The 23,378-nt window shown below is 42.3% G+C and overlaps 1 protein-coding gene across 2 annotated transcripts; it reads right to left on the bottom strand.

The window, feature by feature from the left end:
- Positions 1 to 315: 315 nt before the first annotated feature.
- Positions 316 to 15,142, bottom strand: ddr2b (discoidin domain receptor tyrosine kinase 2b). Of its 2 annotated transcripts, none has more exons than XM_083659591.1 (16): positions 15,031 to 15,142; positions 11,980 to 12,082; positions 10,731 to 10,968; positions 9,857 to 10,004; positions 9,590 to 9,692; positions 8,804 to 8,987; positions 8,135 to 8,375; positions 7,535 to 7,600; positions 6,756 to 6,892; positions 6,037 to 6,247; positions 5,341 to 5,567; positions 4,111 to 4,238; positions 3,390 to 3,632; positions 2,470 to 2,704; positions 1,826 to 1,975; positions 316 to 1,051 (listed from the first exon to the last, which is right to left on the bottom strand). In XM_083659591.1, the coding sequence occupies exons 1-16, from the start codon at positions 15,113 to 15,115 to the stop codon at positions 917 to 919; spliced, it is 2,634 nt and encodes an 877-aa protein (XP_083515717.1). In that variant the 5' UTR covers positions 15,116 to 15,142; the 3' UTR covers positions 316 to 916. The 2 variants fall into 2 exon arrangements, with proteins under 2 accessions (XP_083515717.1, XP_083515718.1); XM_083659592.1 differs by having other exon boundaries at positions 5,341 to 5,564.
- Positions 15,143 to 23,378: the final 8,236 nt, after the last annotated feature.

Genomic DNA, 23,378 nt, shown 5'->3' with positions numbered 1-23,378 from the left:
TGTGGCAACTGGCAAGAGTGCATTTTATGGACTGAACTGATAACAGACCAAAATAGTCATAGCCTACATTCTGTTATTTATGGATGGAATCATAGTAAAAATAATAAATGATGATTCCCCTTTTTGCTGGAGACCCCCTGGAACCCCCTAAAGGACCCCTGGGGGTCCCCGGACGGCACTTTGAGAACCACAAAAACCAAAGACTTACTCACACACTTAATTAATATTAATTGTTCTTTTTATACAGGAAGTTTAGAGCTTGACAACTACACAAATTTTAATTCTTTAATAAACGTCAACAATGTAGCCTACAGTCATTCACCTACAGTATTAATCAAACTGTAGCCTACACAAAAGGACACATTTTCAAATCATAAAGTGAACTGGTACAGAGTAAGACAGTTGCTTCCTCCTGAAGGCAACCATCAACATGTCTTTATTTTCCTATAAAATAATATAAAAAAACAAACAAACAAACAAACAAACAAAAAACAGCAACAGTGATGACAATATTAACAGATCTACATTCACTTTCTAATAAATATGCAATAGAATTTCGTAGAACTATAGAAATATAGAAGGGTGGAGATGTGATCGGCAAATATTTACAAATGTGACTGACAACACAAGGATAGGTTGGGGAAATCTAAAAGATAGAAACAAACAAAACTTAAAGTAAATTGGATCATGTGAATAGTGTTCATCTGCATATCATATATTAGTGATTTATTAGTATCTACAACATCAGGCCTTGTTCAGCTATATGCCTTGTCCTCCTATAATATTTACAGTACAGCACTAGGAAATGGAAATGATTCTCTGAAACGGTTTGTGACTCAGTTCCAAATTACTCCAGACTGTGAAGTGAACACACATGTCATGGATGTGTCAGAGAGGAGCCGTATGAGCCCATGTGCTAAGCCTGGCTCTCCATCAGCTGAGTGTGTATTTCCTGGAAGCTGGGCCTCTGCTTGGCATTCCTCCTCCAGCAGCTCAGCATCAGGTCACTGTAGACCGCTTCAGGACAGCAGGGGGGCTTTGGCAGGTACACCTGGGAGCACAAAGGGAAGTGTTGGCTTGAGGGTAAACTATAACTTGATGCTGCCAGATGGGGGCGGTATTGTTTTGTGGGTTAGGGTAAGAGTGAGGGTGAGGTTAGGTAAACTAAGCTGAACCAAGGAGTGGTTTTAAAGGTAGCATTCTGTGTTTCACAAAAATGAAGACCACATTTGACTATAAACTGTCACAAATAGGATGTGCCATAAAGAGATTATACAGTCAATCTCCTGCCAAATCTGACCCAGTGTCACACAATGTAGTGTCTCCCCACACTCAAATATTATGTTGCATCACTGTGCTCCGCATACTACATAAATGAGTCTGTGCCACGCTGCTGTTTTGAGGGCCGGTCTAGGGGTCAAAATGTTATTAATTGACAGGTCATAGCACCAATGAAAGTGGTTCATTTTCAAAAGCCAACAGAGTCAGGTTGGGTGGGCGCCCCTCATCGCTAAAGTCGTTACCGATTGGTGCCGCCAGCATTTCGGGGGAACCAATCACTGGCCAGGATTCCGATACCAGTTTGGAGCTAGAAGTGTCCCAGACCCAGAGAGAGATCTGCAGCATGCAGTAATGTCGTGTATCAGCGTAAGAACTCTCATGGGTCTGGCGCAATGGTCTTGTTAGTTTACGGTTATTATACTAACATCTTGAATGAGGTAATAATGAATTATTGATGTAAAAAAAATGAAATGCAACATGTATCACAATTAACAATGATGTAAATGATTATATTAATATTAGGTGGAGCACTTGTGGTCCTCACCTGCTTGCCCTGGTCCCTGAAGAACTCGCCGGTGTTCTCGATGACCTGCTCGTCAGACAGCTGGGAGTACGGCTGCTCCTTACACAGAGTCACAATCTCCCACAGAGTCACGCCGAACGCCCACACATCACTGGCCATGGTGAACTTGCCCTGGGAGAGGAGACACATTATATTATAACATCACTGGCCATGGTGAACTTGCCAGCCCTGGGACTGCTGGGAGAGGTGACACGTTATATCCAATCGCTAGCATTGACTTCAATTGGTTGCTGGGATGTACTAGTTTAGTGGGATTACAGTAGGCTATAACTACTATAGCCTACTATAGCTACAATATCATCAAGTCAAGTAAGTTACAATTAGTACACAGTATAGTGCTACAATTAGTACATGGTCGTCAAGTACATAGTATTATGAATGCACAATTGCAGCATTTAATCTCTTACCTACTCATTTCTTTATACATTTACTGGGTAGGTTACATTAAGTAGACAATAAAAGATGTCTTCTTATATACAGTATGAATGATGTGATTGAACCACGACAAACCAGAGCTATTTGACTGTCAATGGAAAAATCAGATGGCCTAAATGGGCTACTTTACATTTCCATCCACATTAGTCCCCATTCCTAAGAGCCCTCACCAGCAGGATGCTCTCCCAGGACATCCAGCGAATGGGCAGGACGGCTCGGCCCTGGATCCGGTAGTAGTCGCCCCGATACAGGTTCCGACTCATGCCGAAATCAGCGATCTTTATGGTGAAGTTCTTACCCACCAGGCAGTTACGGGTGGCCAGATCACGGTGGACAAAGTTGAGAGAGGACAAGTACTTCATACCAGATGCAATCTGTACCGCCATGCCAATCAGTTTACTGTAGCTAAGAGAACACAAGAGAAAGAGAGAACAGGTTCTTTAAGCTTTAAACATTACATAGTTGTAGTGTTATCAGTGTTGGTAATTGTTTGGGTAACTAATGTAAGGGATTACAATTTCTATTATATTGCAGTTACTAATCTAAGTAACTTCAAGTTACTGCATTACTTTCTCCAGCACTAGCACAGTGCTAAAACGAAGTCTGGAGAATTAGGTCTGGCTATGTGACTACTGTGTTGCCAGAACACATTTGTTTGTTTGTTTGTTTGTTTGTTTGTTTGTTTGTCCTAGGTAGTCAAATAAATAACTAAATAAAAAAGTATGCAGTTTGGTTGATTGTTGACTCCTCCTGCAAGGTTAATTATTTTTCCAATAAAGTGGATTCAGTCCTAAATGGAACTGGTTAACAGGTTGTACGTCACTGTACGGAAGGGGGGGGGGGGGTAGCTAAAGTAATATAGTAAATTAACGAGTAATGTAACTAATTAATTTTGAAACCAAGTAATAAGTGAAGTAATCTTATTATGTTTTAAAGGAGTAATCAATAAGTAACTAATTACACTTCCTGAGTAACTTTCCCAACATTATATAGTTGGCTCAATAACATTTCCAATGTATTATACCCTGAAAATCATTAAAAGTACAGAATTTAATGTCATGATATATAGACAGCTCCAGTGTTGGCCTACCTGACCATAGCCATGTTGTTGAACTTCTTGTCTAGTTTCCCCTCTTTTCCCTCCTTCTCTTTCTTGTCTTCCTCAGCCCCCTCCTTCAGCCGCAGGCCACAGAGGAACTGGTTGAGGTCTCCGTTCTCCATGTACTCAGTGATCATGCACAGAGGGTCCGTGTCCACACACACCGCCAGCAGACGCACGATGTTGGGGTCCCTCAGACGAGACATGATCCGGATCTCCTTCAGGAAATCATTCCTGTAGCACAGCAGGGATGGCAATAATTGTGAGTCATGATTGATTGATTGATTGCCTGCTTGCCTGAGTGAATAATTAAATGAATCATACAACCAGATGGAGATTAGTTAACATATCTGTGCTAGGGATGCCACCTGTAAATAAATAATAAATTATATATATATATATATATATATATATATATATATATATATATATATATATATATATATATATATATATATATATATATATATATATATATATAATAATAAATCCTTAAGAAAATATATTTTTGGATCCACTTGTTAGAGATGACAGCTTACACACAAATATGCCACCCATAATCCATTCTAACACACACACAATATACAGTTGAACACAATAACACACACACACACACACACACACACACACACACACACACACACACACACACACACACACACACACACACACACACAGGAATTATTGAGGTCACCAATTGTTAGTACGGTACCTTGCATTCTTGTTGGCATCTTCCCGCAGTGTTTTGACAGCCACAAGCAAAGGTGACTCACTGCTCCCTTCTATAGACAGATCCTCATCCAGAAAGTCCTGCATGCCCTCCGCCTCACACAGGTGCACCTGTGTTTAAACAAGACACTGACTCAGTCCATCATCCACTTGGTAGCACTTATAACCATCTATTGTATTTAGCTTCGTATAATGCTACCCATTAATTACTCATTGCACTTCACACACTCATGTCAGTAGTTTTAGAGCGCGACCGAATCGACCGATACTTTTGGGGCAGATGCCGATACCGATATTAAGGAGTAAAAAAATTCCGATCGTATTATATCGCTCAATATTCTTTATACAGTGTGTTCTTTTTACAGTGTATATATACATTTACGTACATAAATATATATATATATATATATATATATATATATATATATATATCATGAGAGGCCAGTTGGCAGGATTTAACAAACTTTATTTAGCAATCGGCATGCATGGCAAATACTTTGGCGCATGACTCCATTGGACGGTGGCGCTCCTCTTGAGGCGAGAGGAGGGCATCTGCATAGGCTAGGATAGGGGATCCCCACGCCGTGGGGGATCCTACAGGAGTCAAGACTCGTTGGTGGCGGACTGGGGAGGTGGGTGGGGCAAAACAACGCTTCAGAGGACAGCTTCAGGGGAGATGGACTGCCGTGAAGCCAGCTGCTGCTATGATCGGCCAGAGAGAGAGAGGTGACGTAGAACCCTTGCTATATATACTAGAATGAACTGATGTCATATCTGACGTCATGGCAGGCGTCATACTTGGACTTGACTGACAACAACATAGCTGACGTCATACTTGAACTTGACTGACATCGCGGGGTGATCAGGTTATGCACGTGTGGCCTGTGGATCAAATATACATAAAATGCTGCCTATATAACTTAAAAAAATATATATATCAGCGCATATCATAACATATGCCGATACCAGTTTACTTTCTGTGATAGGCCAATACCGGCCAATAATATTGGTCGACCGATACATCGGTCGGGCTCCAGCTCTACCACACAGTGAAATACATCATCCACCATTCAGACTGAGAGTATAAAGCCACATTAACACAACATTGGAAAAGAAAGAATAACCCCTTATTCGAAATAAGTTTTGTATTTCAGATTTTAAAACCCCAGAACAAAAAACACCAATTGAAGCGATGCCACAAAGTTAAGTTTACCTCTCCAAACTGGCCCTCTCCCAGTTTCTCCTTGAAGGTGAGCTTGTGTCTGGGGAACTCTCTCATGGCCGAGTCTCTCCCAGCAAACAGGTTCATATTGATGGCTGTGATGGAGTACGTGTTGCTGCCTGAAGACTCCTGCAGGCTGATGATGTCTGCCTCCGCGTAGTGGGGAGCGCCCTCCGAACCACTGGCCGCGACGGGTCTGGAGGAGCTGCTGGGCCCTGCTGTGGACACACACACACGCACGCACACACACACACACACACACACACACACACACACACACACACACACACACACACTGCAGCAGCTGTAGCCAACCTCCAAGATATCATGGCATTATGTATGCACCGATGGTGAAATTCTGGGCCGATACGGAGAGCCTACCGATGTTTAAAATAACAATTTGGCCAACAGGCGATACTGATTATTTCTTTCAATTTAAACTTTTGTCTTTTGTGACAGGGAAACAAAAAAAATCTTGATTATAAAAAAACACATTTCTAAAACAACTTTTAATAGAACCTTTAATATTAACCTAACCTAAGTAACCTAACAGGTAAACATTGTCCACTGTCATTGGTGAATGTCATCTTATTTGCCGATAGGCCGATGGCAGTCAACAAGACGAATAAATCAGATCAATCAGCGATAAATCAGCATCCCTAATTATGGAAGGCTTTGCCAGCTCACCGAGGCTTTCGGTGGACTGGGCGAACTCGGGCAGTTTCCGGATGAGGCGGGACGGCTCCTGGTAGTCGGAGCAGAGGGGGAAGATCCTCTCGTAGGTGGAGTTGGAGTTGGAGCCGCCCTCGCTGGACAGAGAGGAGTGCAGGGAGGAGAAGGCCTGCGTCTGGACCGCAAGACGGGCGCTTAGTTCGTCGTCCAGTATGCGACGGGACGCCTAGAAGAAGGACATGAGTTACAGACAGCTGCTGTTAACTGTTATGTGTCAAGTCACGTTTATTTGTATAGCCCTAATTCACAAACATGTCTCAGGGGGCTTTACAGAGAATGTGTACGGTCTAGCTAAGTCTAGCTAAGCACTATCAATAAACAGGATTGAACAATCTTATATTAGAGACAGAGAGCGAGAGAGAGAAGGGAAGGGGAGAGAGAGAAGGGAGAGAATGGGGGAGAAGGGAGAGAGCGAGAAGAGAGAGAGAACAGAACAGAACAGAACAGAACAATAATGTGTCTGTAATAATACTGTGGTGCTTTGGATGCTCTTAATGTAACTTGTTTCACTTTTCTAGAAGGATGAAATAATTGGCAAATTAACAAAGTCACCACTGATATTGTAAAGAACCCCTGATTACCAGAAAACAAAATAGTCTTCTTTGTAGTTATAATATCCACACTAAAGATCTTTTTTTTTATACTAAATACAAAGTCAAAAAACCCTCTCACACCTTTTCAAGCATCTTTTGCCAGACCTGCCTCCACAGGATGATGACAATAATAGCCATTAGGATAGCAATGATAGCCACCAAGCAGCCAATCAGGATCCTGGTGTTGCTGTCATCCAATTTGTGTGTAGGGTCATCCCCTAACGAGTCAGGTGAGAGACAGGGCATCAGATGGTTTTGAGTTAATGAATAATAGCCATCATACTTCAGGTCATAATTATAACACAGTATCATTACACTCCCATTGCGTAATCCCCTTCATGTTTCACTGCAGCAAAGACACCTCAAATGCATCATCATCATAATCAGTAATGCTCCATACTGACAGCAGGGGGCACTGTTTAATTAGAAAAGCAGTTTAGGTTAAACTCAGTTGACCCACCTTTTATTTGTGGAATAGAGATTACACCCACCCTTTTTAGGCAGAAATCAGTCTGTGAAGTTCACAGTATTCATCATAGTAAGAGGTATTAAACAAATGTAAGCTATATGAGGGTAGGGTCTTTTAAGGAAAATGTTTCTATGAATGTATAATAATAATAATAATAATAATAATAATAATAATTATTATTATTATTATTATTATTATTATTATTATTAGCATTATTAGCATTACTGCTGCTGTAATGCTAGAATTTCCCTCTGTGGTAAAGTAGTCTGCCTCTCTCCTCTCTCTCTCTCTCTCTCTATGTACTGTATGCATCTATCTATAATTATTATTACCAGTCCTTAATTTTTTTAAAATAAAGGTTTAGGTTTGTGTTTGTGTTTGCGTTGCTGACCTGGTAGTGCGTTTGTAGGGTGTCCACGTTTGCGAGGGGTCAGAGATGTGTTGTACACCGCTGAGCCTGGCAGTGAAAAAGAAAGAGAGAAGACGGGTGTGGATAAATCAGTGACTTCTCAGGATGTAGACTCAGACAAAAGGGAGCGATTCGCCCAGTCAGCTCTAAAGTAACCATGTGCTTCATGCAGCACTGCTTGGGGAAAGTCAATGAAAACATCAACAGCTAAAAATTTCCATGTGTGGGAGAGCCTTCTGTCTCAGTCACTGTCTGGAAAATCAGATGAGAGAGATTATGGGTTCTCCTGAGGCTGGAGGAACTTTAAGGAGAACTTCACCGAAAAACAATGCTGATTCATTTTGCACATGATCTCAAAACTGTAAACCGTTTTGCAGGCATTCATTTACTTTGAGTTATTGAGAGTTGATTTGAGTTAAGTTATGGACCAGTATATGTCATTTGTGTATGAATGACATCACTGGTCCACAAATGTGCAAAATAAATCAGCATTGTTTTTCAGTGAAGTTCTCCTTGAAAGGTTCTTATGAGGCACTGACTGGAGATCTGGAGGACAACACACAGACATGTAGTCAAATGTACCTGACTGGAAGGCCACCTCACTGAACAGCATCCAAACGTCATTGAAGTAGAAGCGACATCTGATGGCGCTGGCTGTGCGGTCCCCAAGGGGCACGGTGACAAAACGGGCGCTTTGGCTCACACGGTCAGCGGAGAGCCTGAAGGACACCGGGTCGGCCTCCCAGTCTGGTCCAGACCGGAAGTAACAGGCGGCCTGTCTGAATATCTTCACCCTCCGACTGAACATGTTACTGCAGTGGACCTGTAGGGGGGAGGGGGTATATAACATGATGCATGATGGCAGATCGCAAATAGTGAAATACCTCTACCCAGGCTGGTGCAAAATGGAATCTATTGTATCTATATAGTATTTGTGGAACTCAAATTTTTGTGACTGTGTCCATTCTTTAGTATAAGGTGCAATCCTTTCAATGTTTGATTTTGAAGTAATCCAAAAGTAATCCAAAAGTATTTGGATTACATTACAATTGTTTTGGAATCCAAGGGATTATGTTACTTATAACTTGTTGCAAAGAAATGTCATGTAATTTGTAATCAGTAACTGACTACATTTCAAAGTAATCTGACCCAACTCTGATGATGGCTCAGCAGTTTGAACAATCCTCTTCCAGTATGAAGCTGTTAATGGAAGATTCCCAACTCTCCCCCTGCCTTGACCTCTGCTCTGACCTTCATGGTGGTGAAGTTTCGGACGTGGTCAAACTCAAAGGCCATCTCCACGTAACCCTTGGGGAAGCTCTTGTTGGTCCAGCCCACATAATCGTATCCCGGCCACATGCCATAGATGTTGCTGTGGAGGAAATCATCCAGACCCCAGGTGCCATCTGTCAGCTGGCCTAGACCCTTGGTCAGCCTAGTGGATGGACGGATAGATGGATGGAAATAATTAGATAATAATTTTGATTATGTAGGCTACTTCATTGAGAAGTGTACACATTTGTAAATTGATGACATACTAATTCAGCTCAAACAAAAACTTTTATGGCATAATTTACATTCATCCATGGTGGTAGGACTGGGTAATACCGATATTGTATTGATAGGAGGCTATCTCTAGTCTTAGATTTTGGATATCGTAATATCATGATATGGCGTAAATGTCTTTTCCTGGTTTTAAAGGCTGCATTACAGTAAAGTGGTGTACTTTAGTTTGAATTTACCAGAGTTCTATTATTTGCCTTTACCCACTTATCCATGTTACTGATGATTATCAAAAATTGAATTGTGTATATACTTTGTGAAAGCACCAAAAGCCATCCCTACAATATTGTCGCAACATCGATATTGAGGTATTTGGTCAGAAATATCATATTTGATTTTGTTCATATCGCCCAGCCCTATCATGTTGTTGATCAACTTCACTGCACTCACACAAAGTAATTAAAACAATAGAACAGCGATGAAAGTTAGTGCTGCTTGTGGCCTACTTTATAGAAGTCGTGGTAAAACTCAGACCTTTCAGCCGAGGCTCCGTCATACACAGAGTCATTAAGGTAAACGTCCAGGCCTCTGTAGACCATTTGCAGCCCATCTGGAATGCTGTAAGACATCAGGCCATCTGAAACGGGGTCAAAGGTCAAAGATTGCACTCAATGTCCAGATTGCATGTCTTCATTAACAAAATCACAAAACATGTTAAAAGCATGAATGAATTCACACAAAACAAAGATCCCGTTACAAAATGACTAAAGTTGCAGTGTTAGTTACAAAGCTACGACTAACCCAGCCATTCACAGCCGTAGAGCTCCACTCTCATGCACACGATCATGGAATGGTCCGTCACAGGCATAAAGCGGACAAAGCGAGCGATTATGGGCGGCTCCAGATCCTTCAACACCACATCATAGGCATTCCTGTTCCCCTCGATGACCTGGCATGAGAGGAAGATGACAACAGCCAGACTGTGTAAATATACATATAGCTTTAATGCAGGGAGGGGATCAGGGTTGCGGAGTGAAACATTTTTCTTTTCTTAAAGGTAGCCATTTTTAAACATCAATAATGTCATTCTCAAATGAATTGTGAAATTTTGGCATAAATGAGATCGTGGTTGAGATGATTGGTAGCCTCTGTCTCAGTGGTATTATCAGTATTATCAGTGCCAGTGTTTCTCGAAATTAGGACCACATTTCCCGTAAACTGTTGCGTAACGTGTTGTTGCAAAGAGGATGTTGCTGCTCGTCGCTCCTCCCCCTTCCTGGCGTCCATCGGCCTTTTACTCGTCCCAGCATCTGTCATTACGACAAACTCTGAAAGCTTGAGTTCTGTTTGCACTGCAGAGCAGCGGCCTTCTCGCTGTGTTGTGGTCTAAAGCAATCCAGCAGATTTCCCACAAAACCCAGTGGCACACGAGGTAGCCTCAAACGCAGTACTGTGGAGGCCAGCAGAGGCTACCAATATTCTTGGTGATGGATCTTGTTCAATTATGCTAATGTCTCAAAATGAATATGGTCATTATTTATTGATGTTAAAGTGGTCCATGTCGCACCTTTAAATGCCTTATTTGTAGTTATGCTGTAGAGATACAAGATGAGCCAATGACCACCTAATGTGCTTTACATGCACTAATATGCGGTTATTATGTTGACCCGCTCACCTGCCTACCCTTCCTGTCATGCCAGCCCACCCAGCTGCTGCCGTCGCGGCTGTACTTGATCCTGTATCGCTGAGCAAACTCATTGCCCATTCCGTCGGCGTGGCGCCCCTGGGTGCCCACCAGGGTGATGAAGTGCAGCGAGCGCAGGTCCACCTGCAGGTACTCTTTGAGGCCGTCCGGCTCTGACATGATGTCAGGGCACCAAGCCCCGTCCCCGTCCACGTTATCAAAGTCCAGTCTGGGGAGAGGGAGAAGACGAGAGGAGACGAGTGAGTGAAAGAAGGGAAGAGAATGGGGGGGGGGGGAGAGGTAGAGAAGGGGGATGGGTTTAAAGAGGAAGGGATGGAAAGGAAGGACAGAGAGTAGAACAATGTTTTTATAGGATGAAGAGATGTACTCACAGAAAAAAGCTATATGCATACAAGCTAAAACAAACAAGGACAGTGAGTTGACAAGAGGTACATTGAAACAAATGAACGGCTATTTACAATATTTACAATAATAATTGTGATATAATGGACACTTTACATCACACACGTATTATTATAAATATTGTAAATAGCAGTTAATTTGTTTCAATGTACCTCTGTCAACTCACTGTCCTTGTTTGTTTTAGCTTGTATGCATACCTTTTTCTTCTGTCTGAGTAGGCCTACATTGAGAGCAACGTAAACTGGAGTCAAATTCCTTGTATGTCTACATACTTAGCCAATAAAACTGATTCTGATTTTTCTAGTGGGGAAAATTGGCATTGCAGCGCCTCAATAAAAGACACTATAGACATGAGACATAAAACATAAACACTGCACGCACATGACTGAGATGGAGCACAAAGAGAAGGGCAGAGAAGGGAGAGGGGATAAGAAAGGAGGTGACAGTTAATTTATCTACTCACTAATAAATTGGAATTTCTTTAAAGTTATAATCTGCAACCTTTTAATATAAATAGTTTCTTTCCTGGGAAAAAAGCATTTGCCACACATACTATAACAGGGAGGGATGTGTTTTACTTGCGGATTGCTGTTTTAACAAGCATCATAAACAAACCATTGACTTACAAGGCGCAACAGTCCATAACCACATTCACCGAGTACAGGAATGAAGCGTGCAGATATTTTAACATGCATATTGATGTTGCTCCAACTATAATGCAATGAAATAACTTTTTGAAATGATGAAGATCAAGAAGCCATAGACATTTGCATGAAGTGATCGGACGAACAGGCCTTTAAAACTACACATACCGTACCTGCCAAAACGTGCAGCCGTGGACTCGGACCACTGACTGGAGGCGGAGATGTCCTCATCCTGAATCTGCCCACCGGTCATACCAAGAGGATAGCGACACATTTCTACAAACACAGGTACAATAATATACACTCATCACCTCAAAATCACAAAGATATAGTTGTGGACATGATATCAAGTCTGGTTAATTTGTGTAGGCTATGTTGTGTGTATGAAATGAAATGCAGCTTACCTTTGTGCATTACAGCACTGATTCTCAACCTGTTTCATTAAGGACCCCTAATTTAGTCCATATTAAGACCACGGACCTCCGGGCGTCTGGGTAGTGTAGCGGTAGATTCGCTGCCTACCAACAAACGGGTCGCAGGTTCGCGCCCCTGTGTTAGCTCCGGCTTGGTCGGGCGTCCATACAGGCACGATTGACTGTGTCTGCGGGTGGGAAGTCGGATGGGGGTATGTGTGCTGGTCGCTGCACTAGCGCCTCCTCTGGTCGTTCGGGGCTCCTGGTCGGGGCGGACGGGAACTGGTTGGAATAGCATGATCCTCCCATGTGCTACATCCTGCCGGTGAAGCTCCCCGCTGTCAGGTGAAAAGAAGCGGCTGGCAACTGCGCATGTGTCGGGGGAAGCATGGAACTCTCCCCAGATCGGCAGAGGATGGAGCAGCGACCGGGACAGCAGGGGGAAATTGACCAAGTACAATTGGGGAGAAAATGGGGGGGAGACCATAAAAAAACAGAAGAAGAAAAAGGCCACGGACCTCCATTTGATAAGATTTTGGCTCTTTGACCCAAATCGGAGAATATTCTTTTCTACTGATGACTATCTGTATTCAATTGTAGGTAGAGAACAGTGAAACTATGATCATAACAGTCATTCTTCTACCCTCTATAATTGTGTTAACTTCTTTGCTGGGGACCCCACTGGAACCTCCTCAAGGACCCCTGGTAGTACCTGGACCCCCGTTGAGAACCACTGCATTACAACAGGACTATATAGGACACACTATCTTTGTGTATGTGAGTGTGATACCTGTATGGTCCCACGTGCATGATGCACACACGTGTGGCTGTATGAGTGGAGGTATTTTGGGTGTTTGCAGCAGGACACGAGGAGCCGAGTGTTAAGTGGACAGCTCTTCCCTTCCCCCAGTCCCCTTCCTGCCGCCCTGCGAGGCCTCTGAGCTCAAACAGAGGCGTCACTGTGTAGGTGCCAGTCTAAGCAGAATGAGACGGGAGTGGCCTCAGAGCTTGCCTACTCTTTCGTTTTCGTCCCCATCTTTCATCGTTTTCGGGCCAGAACCAAAACGAGAGGACATTGCGGAACTTTTTTCAAAGTGCGGCGCCTGTTGGACACTAACTCCGAGTCGTCGTTTGGGCTTGAAAAATACAAAATAAAATAAAATAAATAGATCAATGTAAACTTTGAAAACAATAGAAGTCGTGATTTTAATGTGATTCAAGGACCAAACTGCTACTCACTGCATCTACCAGCGTGCCATTGTTTATTCTCACCTTCCCTACCTGATAATTAAAGGAACACTCCGCCCATTTTCAACCAGCTTTGTATCAAATCAACTCTCAATAACTGTCAAACTATTCATCATTCATCTAGTTTGACAGTTATTGAGAGTTGATTTGAGTTAATGAGTTATTAATTTGAGTTAGTGTGGACCAGTGATGTCACTGGTCCACACTTTAACACTCAATAACTGTCAAATTAAATGACAGACTTCAAAACAGTTGACAGTTTTCTGATATACTACTGATGTTCTAATGATACAAAGCTGGTTGAAAATGGGCAGAGTGTTCCTTTAAGTTCAGTCTGTTTCCCATTCACCTTCCTACACACTATGAGCGAGAGAGCAGCAGAACAAATAAGCTATTTACTTTTTGCTCACTCTGCCTCTAGCTGCGTTTCCCTCATCACTGCTCTCCTCTACACCTACAACTTGACAAACTTTTTCTGTGTGTTTTTTAATGCCCCCCGCCTGTGAAAGGTCTGCCTGTTCTGGGGATATTTGCTGTCTGACCATTAGGTAAACCACACACACACACACACACACACACACACACACACACACACACACACACACACACACACACACACACACACACACACACACACACACAAAGCCCCCCCCCCCACACACACACACACACAAAGCCCACCCACCTGAAGCTGCTTTCCATCACGATCATGTCAACATTCCTGCATATCCCTCGGGAATATAGAAACGTTATTTTAAGCTTATCTGCCGTATATCCGCACTGACCGGCTCATACCTCTCGCTTTGATCATACACTTATGAAAGTAAACTCACTGTATCATTGAGCGACTGATTGGCTTGCACAGTAAGCAGAGTGGCCTGGCGCTTCGGGGGAGCGTGCCAGAATCAAATTGTCATTGGTTGCAGGCCCGGCAACAGCCAATAATGTCCTGTCCTAAGGTGAGATATTGAACCTGGTCCTGCTTACTCAAGCCACTCTGGGTAAGAGTCGGGGGGTCGGAAAAAAAAATCGATTCACGTAAGAATCGATTCTTACATGAATCGATCCTGAATCAATTCATAACTTTCAAAAATTGATTTTTTTTTTTTGGTAAATGTAAGAGCATTTTTTTGTTGTTGTATTACTTTAACTTTTTTTTCTTGTAGTCACTAAGAATTGTGCAAGTTTAGCATGAATAAATGTTACCTTTTGTCTTAGGTATGCCTTTGTGTGTACTGTTTACATTATGGAAATCAGTTGATAATTATAATTTTTTTCAAATATAAAAACTACATAATCTTATACACTACACTGTATTCTGCTTTCATGCTATAATTTGCTACACCACCTTTCTTAGAAAGTGGACTGGAATAGATCCTGAAATCCCCCGATGTACTGAATCGAGAATTGATTTTGAATCGGGAATCGTTTTTGAATCGAGAATCGATTTTGGATCGAATCGTGACCCGCAGGAATTGAAATCGAATCAAATCTTGAGGTACCCAAACATTCGCACCCCTAGGTAAGAGCGTTAGCTTAATGTCAAAAGATATAAATATATACCTGGGTTGACTTGAGATCGCACTGTGGCAGCCAGCAGGACAAACAGGACATGGTGTCTGATCTGTTGAACCTCCATCACCTTCATCTCATCTCATCTCAAGGAGCTGCACACCTGAGCATCAAGGTCACATTAGTTGATCAGTGGTTAGTGGTACAGCCGACCTTCATACTCATCATCATATTCATATCAATCAACAAAGTCCTGCTCCAGTCCCAAGTCAGTCTCAAGTCTTGAGGTACGTTAAGTCAAGTCCCAAGTCTAAATGTAGATTACCAAGTCACGTCCAGTCCATGCCATTAATGTGAAGTCTCAAGTCTAAATGTAAATCATCACATCACAACAAATCAAGAGTCCAGTATCAATTTAATATCTTAAAGAAAATGAAATATCTAGCACTTCTCAATGCAAGAAGAGCATAATGAATTTGATTTCAACTTCAATCTGGTCAAGTCTGGTGGAAATCATTCACACAACACAAGATCTTTTGTCAAGACTTTACAAACTTTTCAAACAAATTCAACGTGAAGTCCTACAGTAAGTCACCGGAACCCAAGTCAAGTCTCAAGCAATTAAAACTATGACTCGAGTCCAAGTCATGTGACTCAAGTCCCCACCTCTGATTCATATACTGTACATTCATAGTCATATGAATGTACAGTCATAGAAACTCACAGTATGCTATCAGCTATCGAACATAATTTAAGTTTTTCAATTTAACATCAACATTTCTTTCGTTATATTATCTGATATATGATTTTTGGTTGTCAGTAATGGTTCTGTATGGTGCTGAACTGGTCTTAAAGCCCTGTTGAGATCGGCAGTGGTAAACTCACACACACAGTCCTCCTTGTAACCTTGTCGGAGTGACTCCTGCTCTCCCACCACAGTACCTGCAGTATGAGCTGTGGTTTTATTTACCTTGTAAAATGCCTGTAAAGGTCTGAGTGAATGATGCCTGTAGCACACTCGGCTTTGCTCTGCACAACTTACACTACTGTTCAGCTCCTGTACCTACAGTCATTCATCTGGTCAGTTCACCAAAAATGTGAGTTGGGGGAGAAAGGTCCTGACAGTGTGTTTCTGTGTTAGTGTTGTCCCACAAAAACCTGCCTCTGGGGGTTTTGTGTGGTCCTGCCTTCCTCAAAATAAATCTGCAAAATTACAGTACTATATACATTTTGTCTTTCAAACATGAAGGTAATATTACAAGAAATTAAAAAAGATGGCCATATGTAGAATTTAATGCATCACGAGAATCAAGAAATAACATATCCGGATTACGGTACTTTTCATTACTGTAGAGATAATCATCAAATGTTTTTCCTTTTAAAAACATCAACATGATGATCAGCGACCCTAATAATTTGGGTTAAATAACGTTTTCTCTATGTTTGTTAAATAAATTACTCATACAAGGGGAATAATAACAAAGCAAGAATATGTCACTTTTAATTACGGTATGTCTATATTCCATGCCGTCTAACTTATTTCAACCTGTATGATATTTCATGTGATATGATGTTATATAATAGCGTTGAACTGACAAAGTTTCCACATTAGGCTCAGGATTATCAGTCACAGATGAGAACAATAAGACTTACTTTCACAAGTTCTCTCCTCTTTATTGGAAACCATCGGGCGCGGGGAATATTCCACATCTACTGTGAGTTGATGCATTCAGCATTGAGAGTCACTGACCTCTTCCTAGGAAGGTCCTTCTGGGAAAGAGAGAGAGGGAGAGAGAGAGAGAGAGAGAGAGAGAGAGAGAGAGAGAGAGAGAGAGAGAGAGAGAGAGAGAGGAAACGGAGGCTGATGTAAGAGTCTTCTGGCTAGAGGAGAGAAAGTAAGAAAAAAGAGAGAGAGAAAATAACACGCTTTGGGATTTTGAGGTGAGGCCAAAAGCCCAGAATTCCACCTGATCCACATAAGGTTTCAATTATGGCCCAGAGGGGCAGCTGAGAGCAGCAGTCTCTGGCGGCTACCAGGGGCTACTGAAAAAAAGACCGGAGTTTACATTCCTGCTGAGGAAAACCTGCTAATTACTGGATGATGTTTTATAGAAACTATGGAACTATGACAGGATGTGGGCACCATGGCTGGGCATGAAAGGAAATTGTATGGGCACAGTAGCCAGCAGAAATTTGTTTTGACAATAATAGGAAGTTGAGAGACTACTGCATGAATCAGAATGGTCTGGGTATGGAAAACTATAAGGTACTGTAGGTAGGTACAGTAGGTATGCATGTATGTATGTATGTATGTATGTATGTGTGTATGTATGTATGTATGTACTGAGCATTTAAATCAGGCAAACCAACAGCTCAACTGGCAGTATAAGAAAGACCACTTATTGCCATGAAATATACAATTAGAATCAATGCATTGCGATAAAAAAAAGTCAAAATAATTACTATTATCGCTGATATGGCGCAGGAGAATAATTCCATTCATTCTTCCTACAGAAGCAATACTGTACGTCACCTCTATGCTGAGGTCAATTAGCCTTTACCAGTGAGATTTTTTGTTTTTTTATATTTTTTTTTTATCTTTTATTTTATTTTATTTTATTGAGCATCACAGCCATCCATGTCATCCATCGATGGATAATGGATGGATGACTGTATCCAGCCAAAGGCGTCTTGGCAGTTATCTGCGTTCCACCTGCAGCCTCTCATTTGAATGATGTAGTGTGCATTTTGAAAGTGTTGCGCAATTACACACACCTCAACCAGTGTACCTTGATATTGCGCAATCAGCATCAGGCTCCTGCTAAATCCTGTAGGTACACAAACATCTGTGTTTTTGTGCACATAAGGAGACACCGACATGGCAGGAAGATGAGACTGCTGGGACTGGCCCGGTTTAAATGTGCAAAATATAAATAAATAAATAAATAATTTGTCCATGTGTGTTATTGTATGTGTTGGACTTGCAAAATGACTTAAAGTTGTTATTGTCCATTTACTTCTGAAGGGAATGGGAGAGGGGAGGAGTTGGTAGTGTAGCAGCCAGTCGGGTTTGTGCAGTGGGCTGGATTAGACAAATTATTACAATTATTGTAGTGCGAAAAATTATTGCTGTTATTAAAAAAATGTGAATGACAATCTGTTGAATTGTGACATGGCAAACAATCAAATCACATACTGTATACAGTACCTTTATGTATCTTTTTTCCTGGCAGCTCCATTGTGGCTTTAACCCTTGGCCATCTAAATTGCATAAACATTATTAATCTGCTGTTTCCCCCAGTAACATTTGGATGGTCTTTTGTTTGATATTTCCTTTTATACTGCATTTATGTTACACCTCATTATAGATGGTTGACCCTTGCAGAATTATTTGTATTTTCAACAATATACACTTAAAGGGATAGTTCGGATTTTTTAAATGTGGGGTTGTATGAGGTACTTGCCGACAGTCAGTCTACTACATGCAGTAGAATGCAGCCGGCGCGGTCCCAGTTTGGAGAAATGGAGACTGGCCACATCAGGCAAGTACAGCTGGCTGTCGGTCTTTTTGGGTTCGGCACGGCTTTTTGGACCCATGAAGACGTCTAGTGTACGCATAAACTGCCAAAACTCAGTCGCCTTTCACATCTCGATCTCATCCAGGCTACAATAGAGAAGATTGCCTTTTTCAGCTGAAGGAGCCTGTTGCACCAGATCTGGAGAAGTTTCTTCATCATCACTCCCAGACAGGCCTGGTGCATATAATCTATGGAGGAAGCAGCTTCTCACCATGTCTACTGACAGGTCAGAGGAGTGATTTAACCTTTATTTAACCAGATAAAAAGCATTGAGATAGAAATCTCTTTTACAATGCTGACTTGGCCAAGAAGGCAGTAAAAATCACACGTCAAGGCATGACAAAGACAATATTTACAACATGGAAATTAAAACGGAATAAAAAAGAAAATCATGCACAAAAGCATATTACAGAAGACATAGCATTCTGCTACACATTTAGACAGGAGCAGCTAACGGCGAGGACCTCTGTGATCTTATGTTTGAAACTAGGCAAAGAAATAGCCTAATAAAAAAAATCAAGGCCATCCATTAATTTTCAAAATTGTTAGGCCTCATTTTATTTTTCTCAAATCCGCAAAGCTTTCAAAGATCTACAGAATATTAAAGAAAAAGAATGCAAGCAACTTTCAACTTATACTGCAAAACAGCCTTGATTTGTTCGAAGGGAGTTGATTGGATCTCTTATTCTGTGATCGTGCGGCACTGCGGCTGTCTCCTCTTAGTAATACAGTTGGCTATGTTAGGGGCAGCAGAAGTAAATCTGCATCAACTATTCTTCAGGAAGAGAGGCATGAAATGATCCATGACTCATAAGAAATGTTCTTATAAGCCTCAGATTCTCATGGATACACTCATCTGTTGTTTTAAGGAAGGTGACATCTGGGCGTGCGTCAACATCATCCATGTAAACTTGAATTGATATTTGACTAGTGACTAATGTATGGGAAGGCAGGAGCAGTTAGCGGTTATAAAAAGATAAAAAGAAACCAGGGTAAACATTTACATCATACAGTCAAGCGACTGTTTTATCAGATTCTATCAATTCATTTTACTTTACTGGATTTATAGAGAAACATACTGGCACACACAGTATTCAAGGAGGAGTGAAGCTAGAGTCTGTTTTCCTCCATAATCAAGTCAATGAAAGCAGAGGCAGTCTCAGAGGGCGCCCACTATCTGTGTCAGACGACCTGGTGTCGTGCCTGGAGCCGGAGGCGGGTGGCTAATGGCTATTGGCCCTTTTCACAGCGACCGTTTCGAGGTGGTAAAGCGGGAAGTAAAGCAGGTGTAACCAATAACATTAATGAGGGCCCCTGGCACTGGAACAGCTAAATGGAATGGAATATCATAAATGGTATTGGTTCCACCTGCTTTACCGCCTCAAACCGGTTGCTGTGAAAAGGGTCTATTGCCTGGTTATCTGTGGCCTTACAGCATCAAGTTACCGCTGACCACACACTGAGCCTAATGATGGCAGCACAGCGCTGTCATCCCTCTAACTACAACACACACACACACACACACACACACACACACACACACACACACACACACACACACACACACACACACACACACACACACACACACACACACACACACCAATTTGTAAACCAGTTATAAATACCAACGAGGACAACATTTTGAAAAGGTCAGCCTGTGCCACTGCCTGGAAACGGGTGGAAGAACTGCTGCCTATTGTTTACGATAGCGACATTCAGTTTTAATCATCGATGATGACGATTCCATTTCAACAACTGCTTTTCAACAACGATGTTTCATTCAGCACGACTGCGAGAAGCTGCAGCGGACACAACACGACGACACAGCATTTAAAAAAGGGACATTTAATTCCACACGGAGAAACACTGAACTAAGTGCACTTCCAATTTCAGCACACTTCACAAGAACAGAACAGAACAGGCATCACCTTGAGAAGGAAAGTCAAAGACGGACACAGATAGATGGAGGCAGCAGACAGTCAGTGCAGGAGAGGAGCAAGAAAGAGAAGGTGGGAGCTTGATAAAAAGGCCAAAAAGAGGGAAAGACAGAGTGAGGTAAAAAGGAGGGAAAAGATAAGGAGAGAGAGAGAGGGAGAGGGGCGAGGAAGCCACTTATCGATTTTGGACAGAGTTCAAAGCCATCTTAGCCATGTCCCCAATACAGTGATTCAAAGAGTTGGCCCGCGGTCAGGTCTCGGTGGAGCTGCTGGCACAGCTGGCCATTAGAATATGAAGGAAGCAGCACTGACACACTACAGCGGTAACCTTCCTCTGCACTGGCACTGCAGGACTTTCCAAACAATTCCTCTTAAGGGTGGAGGAGCAACGGTGGAGCAGCTGCATCCCACTGCAGCAGCACCACAGCATCATTAACATGTCTATGAGTATACATATATATATATATTTTGGATCGACTTTGTTCTCCGCAATTGTACTCCGCCTGCTGTCCCGGGCGTTGCTCCAATCTCTCTGCTGATCTGGGGAGAGCTGTAGTGTAGAATAGCACATGCTTCCTCCGATACATGTGCAGTCGCCAGCTGCTTCTTTCCACCTACTGTAAGCCAGGTGTTTCACTGGCAGGACGAACGCTATTCCCCCCCAGTTCTCCTCCCCTCCAAACAGGTGCCCTGACTGAACAGAGGAGGCACTAGTGTAGCCAACCAAGATTCATACGTATGTATGATGGTACCTCGCCAGCTTCCCACCCGCAGACACGGCCAATTGTGACACGGCCAATTGTGTCTGTAAGAACGGCTGACCAAGCTGGAAGTGGCGCTGCCGGGAATTGAACCCAGGTCTCGGCGGCGGTGGTAGGCGCGTGCTTTTACCTCGACACTACCCAGGCGCCCCCTAATGGCTACATTTGTAAGGGGCAGAGACAAGCTAAAAGCAGCCCCTGCACACAGTATGATATTCTATTCTGAAACACAGCATTGCCCATAAGAGAATGTTCTTTCATGATGGCTATAACACAGGATGGAGAATCGTCTGACTAAAATACATGCGTCATAGTTTATGCTTTGCTTATGTTCAGTTGGTTCAAACCAAACTATTTACATTGTGTTGGACATAAAAAAAGGGCAAGATAATAACATGCTAATTTTTAAACCCATTTATAATTACAGATTAAGTGTCAACAAGCACAGCAAAGTTTTCATTTCCAAGCGTCTGAGGAAGGGCCGGTGTGTGCCCGAAACGTCACGCTGTGTTGCAAATAAAAATAACCTAAACGGGAGCTCCTCGGTGTGCGGATTGTTTCTTTTTTCACTGCAAGTTTTCATTTCCACACTCAAAATGTACAATGAGCATAACGATTTGGCAAATGATTCCCCTCACAGTCCTTCATTATAAAATGACAAAGACGAGTGTCCATGTTGAATCAGTACAGACACAGACACAGTGGAACAAGCCCAGCAAGTGGGAGTGGCACCAAGTCAACTCTGAGAAAACAGAGAAAACCAAACTACAACAATCATCGACACACACACATAGTGTATAACGCACAACAGATTCAGCTGAGATGCAGACAGGAGAGATTTTCAGAGGGGGCAGAGCTGAGTGAGAAACACCAGTCTTCATACTGTCTGGCAGTCTGTGGTTTGTTTGAGCTAGATTTTGCCTCGTGCAGCTAAACTTTAGCGGCATTATGCAAAATCTATATGTGAAAATAGTCATAATATACTGTATAAGAGGAAGAGAAACAAAGAGATGCCATCGATTTGTCCCGTTTGTTCAAATTCATTTCTGGAGTCAAGTACGGTCACTGTCCGAAAGTGCACAGAAAGTGACAAAATGAACCTTAAGGGTGGAATACAAACTGCCTGCTAAACAGAAAGTGCCTCCAAACCACCAGAAGAAGAAATCTAGGTCCAAGGTGTGGGGTTTCGTGATGTCACAATACATGATTTCTGGGTAAAGATGAAGTCCTTCAAACTTTCATCTTCCCCTGTCACTTGGAGTCGCCAAAGTGCAAAGTTGCCTCGTGCAGCTTAAAAAAATGAAATTGTATATTTACTTCCTGGATTTGATGCATTTCCTGTTGAAGCAGCATGTTGGGGCAGGACACAATAGGTTGAGTCGATGTCTCGTCATAGACGCTGGGGTAGCTGGCTGGGGGCGTGGTCAGGGTGGGGTAAATCCTCTCGTTCTCCACATTCAGCATAGTTAGCATTTAGCTGCTATCCCAGCCCAGGCAGACAGCATCGGGGATTCAACCACTGCAGTAAACGCACATCTGAACAGACATCTATGTACTCTAGAATCCCCAATCCTGAAGTGTAGAGCCACAGCACCGTCCTTTGGTGAGTCAGCCCATTGAGAAATATGGGGGGTTTTAACCCACTCGTAGTAACATTTTGTGGGCGTTCCCACACAGACCGACTGTATCTATGGTGAAATGGGCTGGGTTCAGTGGTATAATTATTCACAGGCGTGGTCATGGCATAAGATCTACACAACCAATCAGTTTCCCCCTCTCTCATCCCCTTTAATAGAATTTGCGTCATGAGAGCGTGCTGGTATTCTCCGTGCGTAATTGGACATCAGCTCATTATAGACATCTACCAATAAGACTTTTAAAAAACATCTAGAAAGTCAGTTGCAGCTTTTAATTGTACAAACGGGTGACTAACGTTTCGACATTATTGTCATCAGTCAAAATCACACACACAGCCTTGTTTATTTAGCTAGGGTCAGAATCATCAGCAGTTTATCGATTTGTTTATTTATTTATTTGAAGAGTTAATTTGCAAAAACGGGTATCTCTGTGTGTATTTCTCATCCTTTTATATTATATATTGATGTATTTATATTGTAATT

This window comes from Poromitra crassiceps, assembly GCF_964638095.1.
Source record: "Poromitra crassiceps genome assembly, chromosome: 23".
In the NCBI taxonomy this organism is placed as follows: Eukaryota; Metazoa; Chordata; class Actinopteri; order Beryciformes; family Melamphaidae; genus Poromitra; species Poromitra crassiceps.
This window is presented reverse-complemented; position numbering and strand designations above follow the sequence as displayed.

Excerpts from the sequence above, each read along its gene's own strand:
- ddr2b (XM_083659591.1), bottom strand. The coding sequence starts at position 15,115 with ATGAAGGTGATGGAGGTTCAACAGATCAGACACCATGTCCTGTTTGTC. Across the intron at positions 6,893-7,534 it reads CCCTACAAACGCACTACCAG|GGGATGACCCTACACACAAA; the intron begins GTCAGCAACGCA and ends CTGACTCGTTAG. Across the intron at positions 6,248-6,755 it reads GGCAAAAGATGCTTGAAAAG|GCGTCCCGTCGCATACTGGA; the intron begins GTGTGAGAGGGT and ends TCCTTCTTCTAG.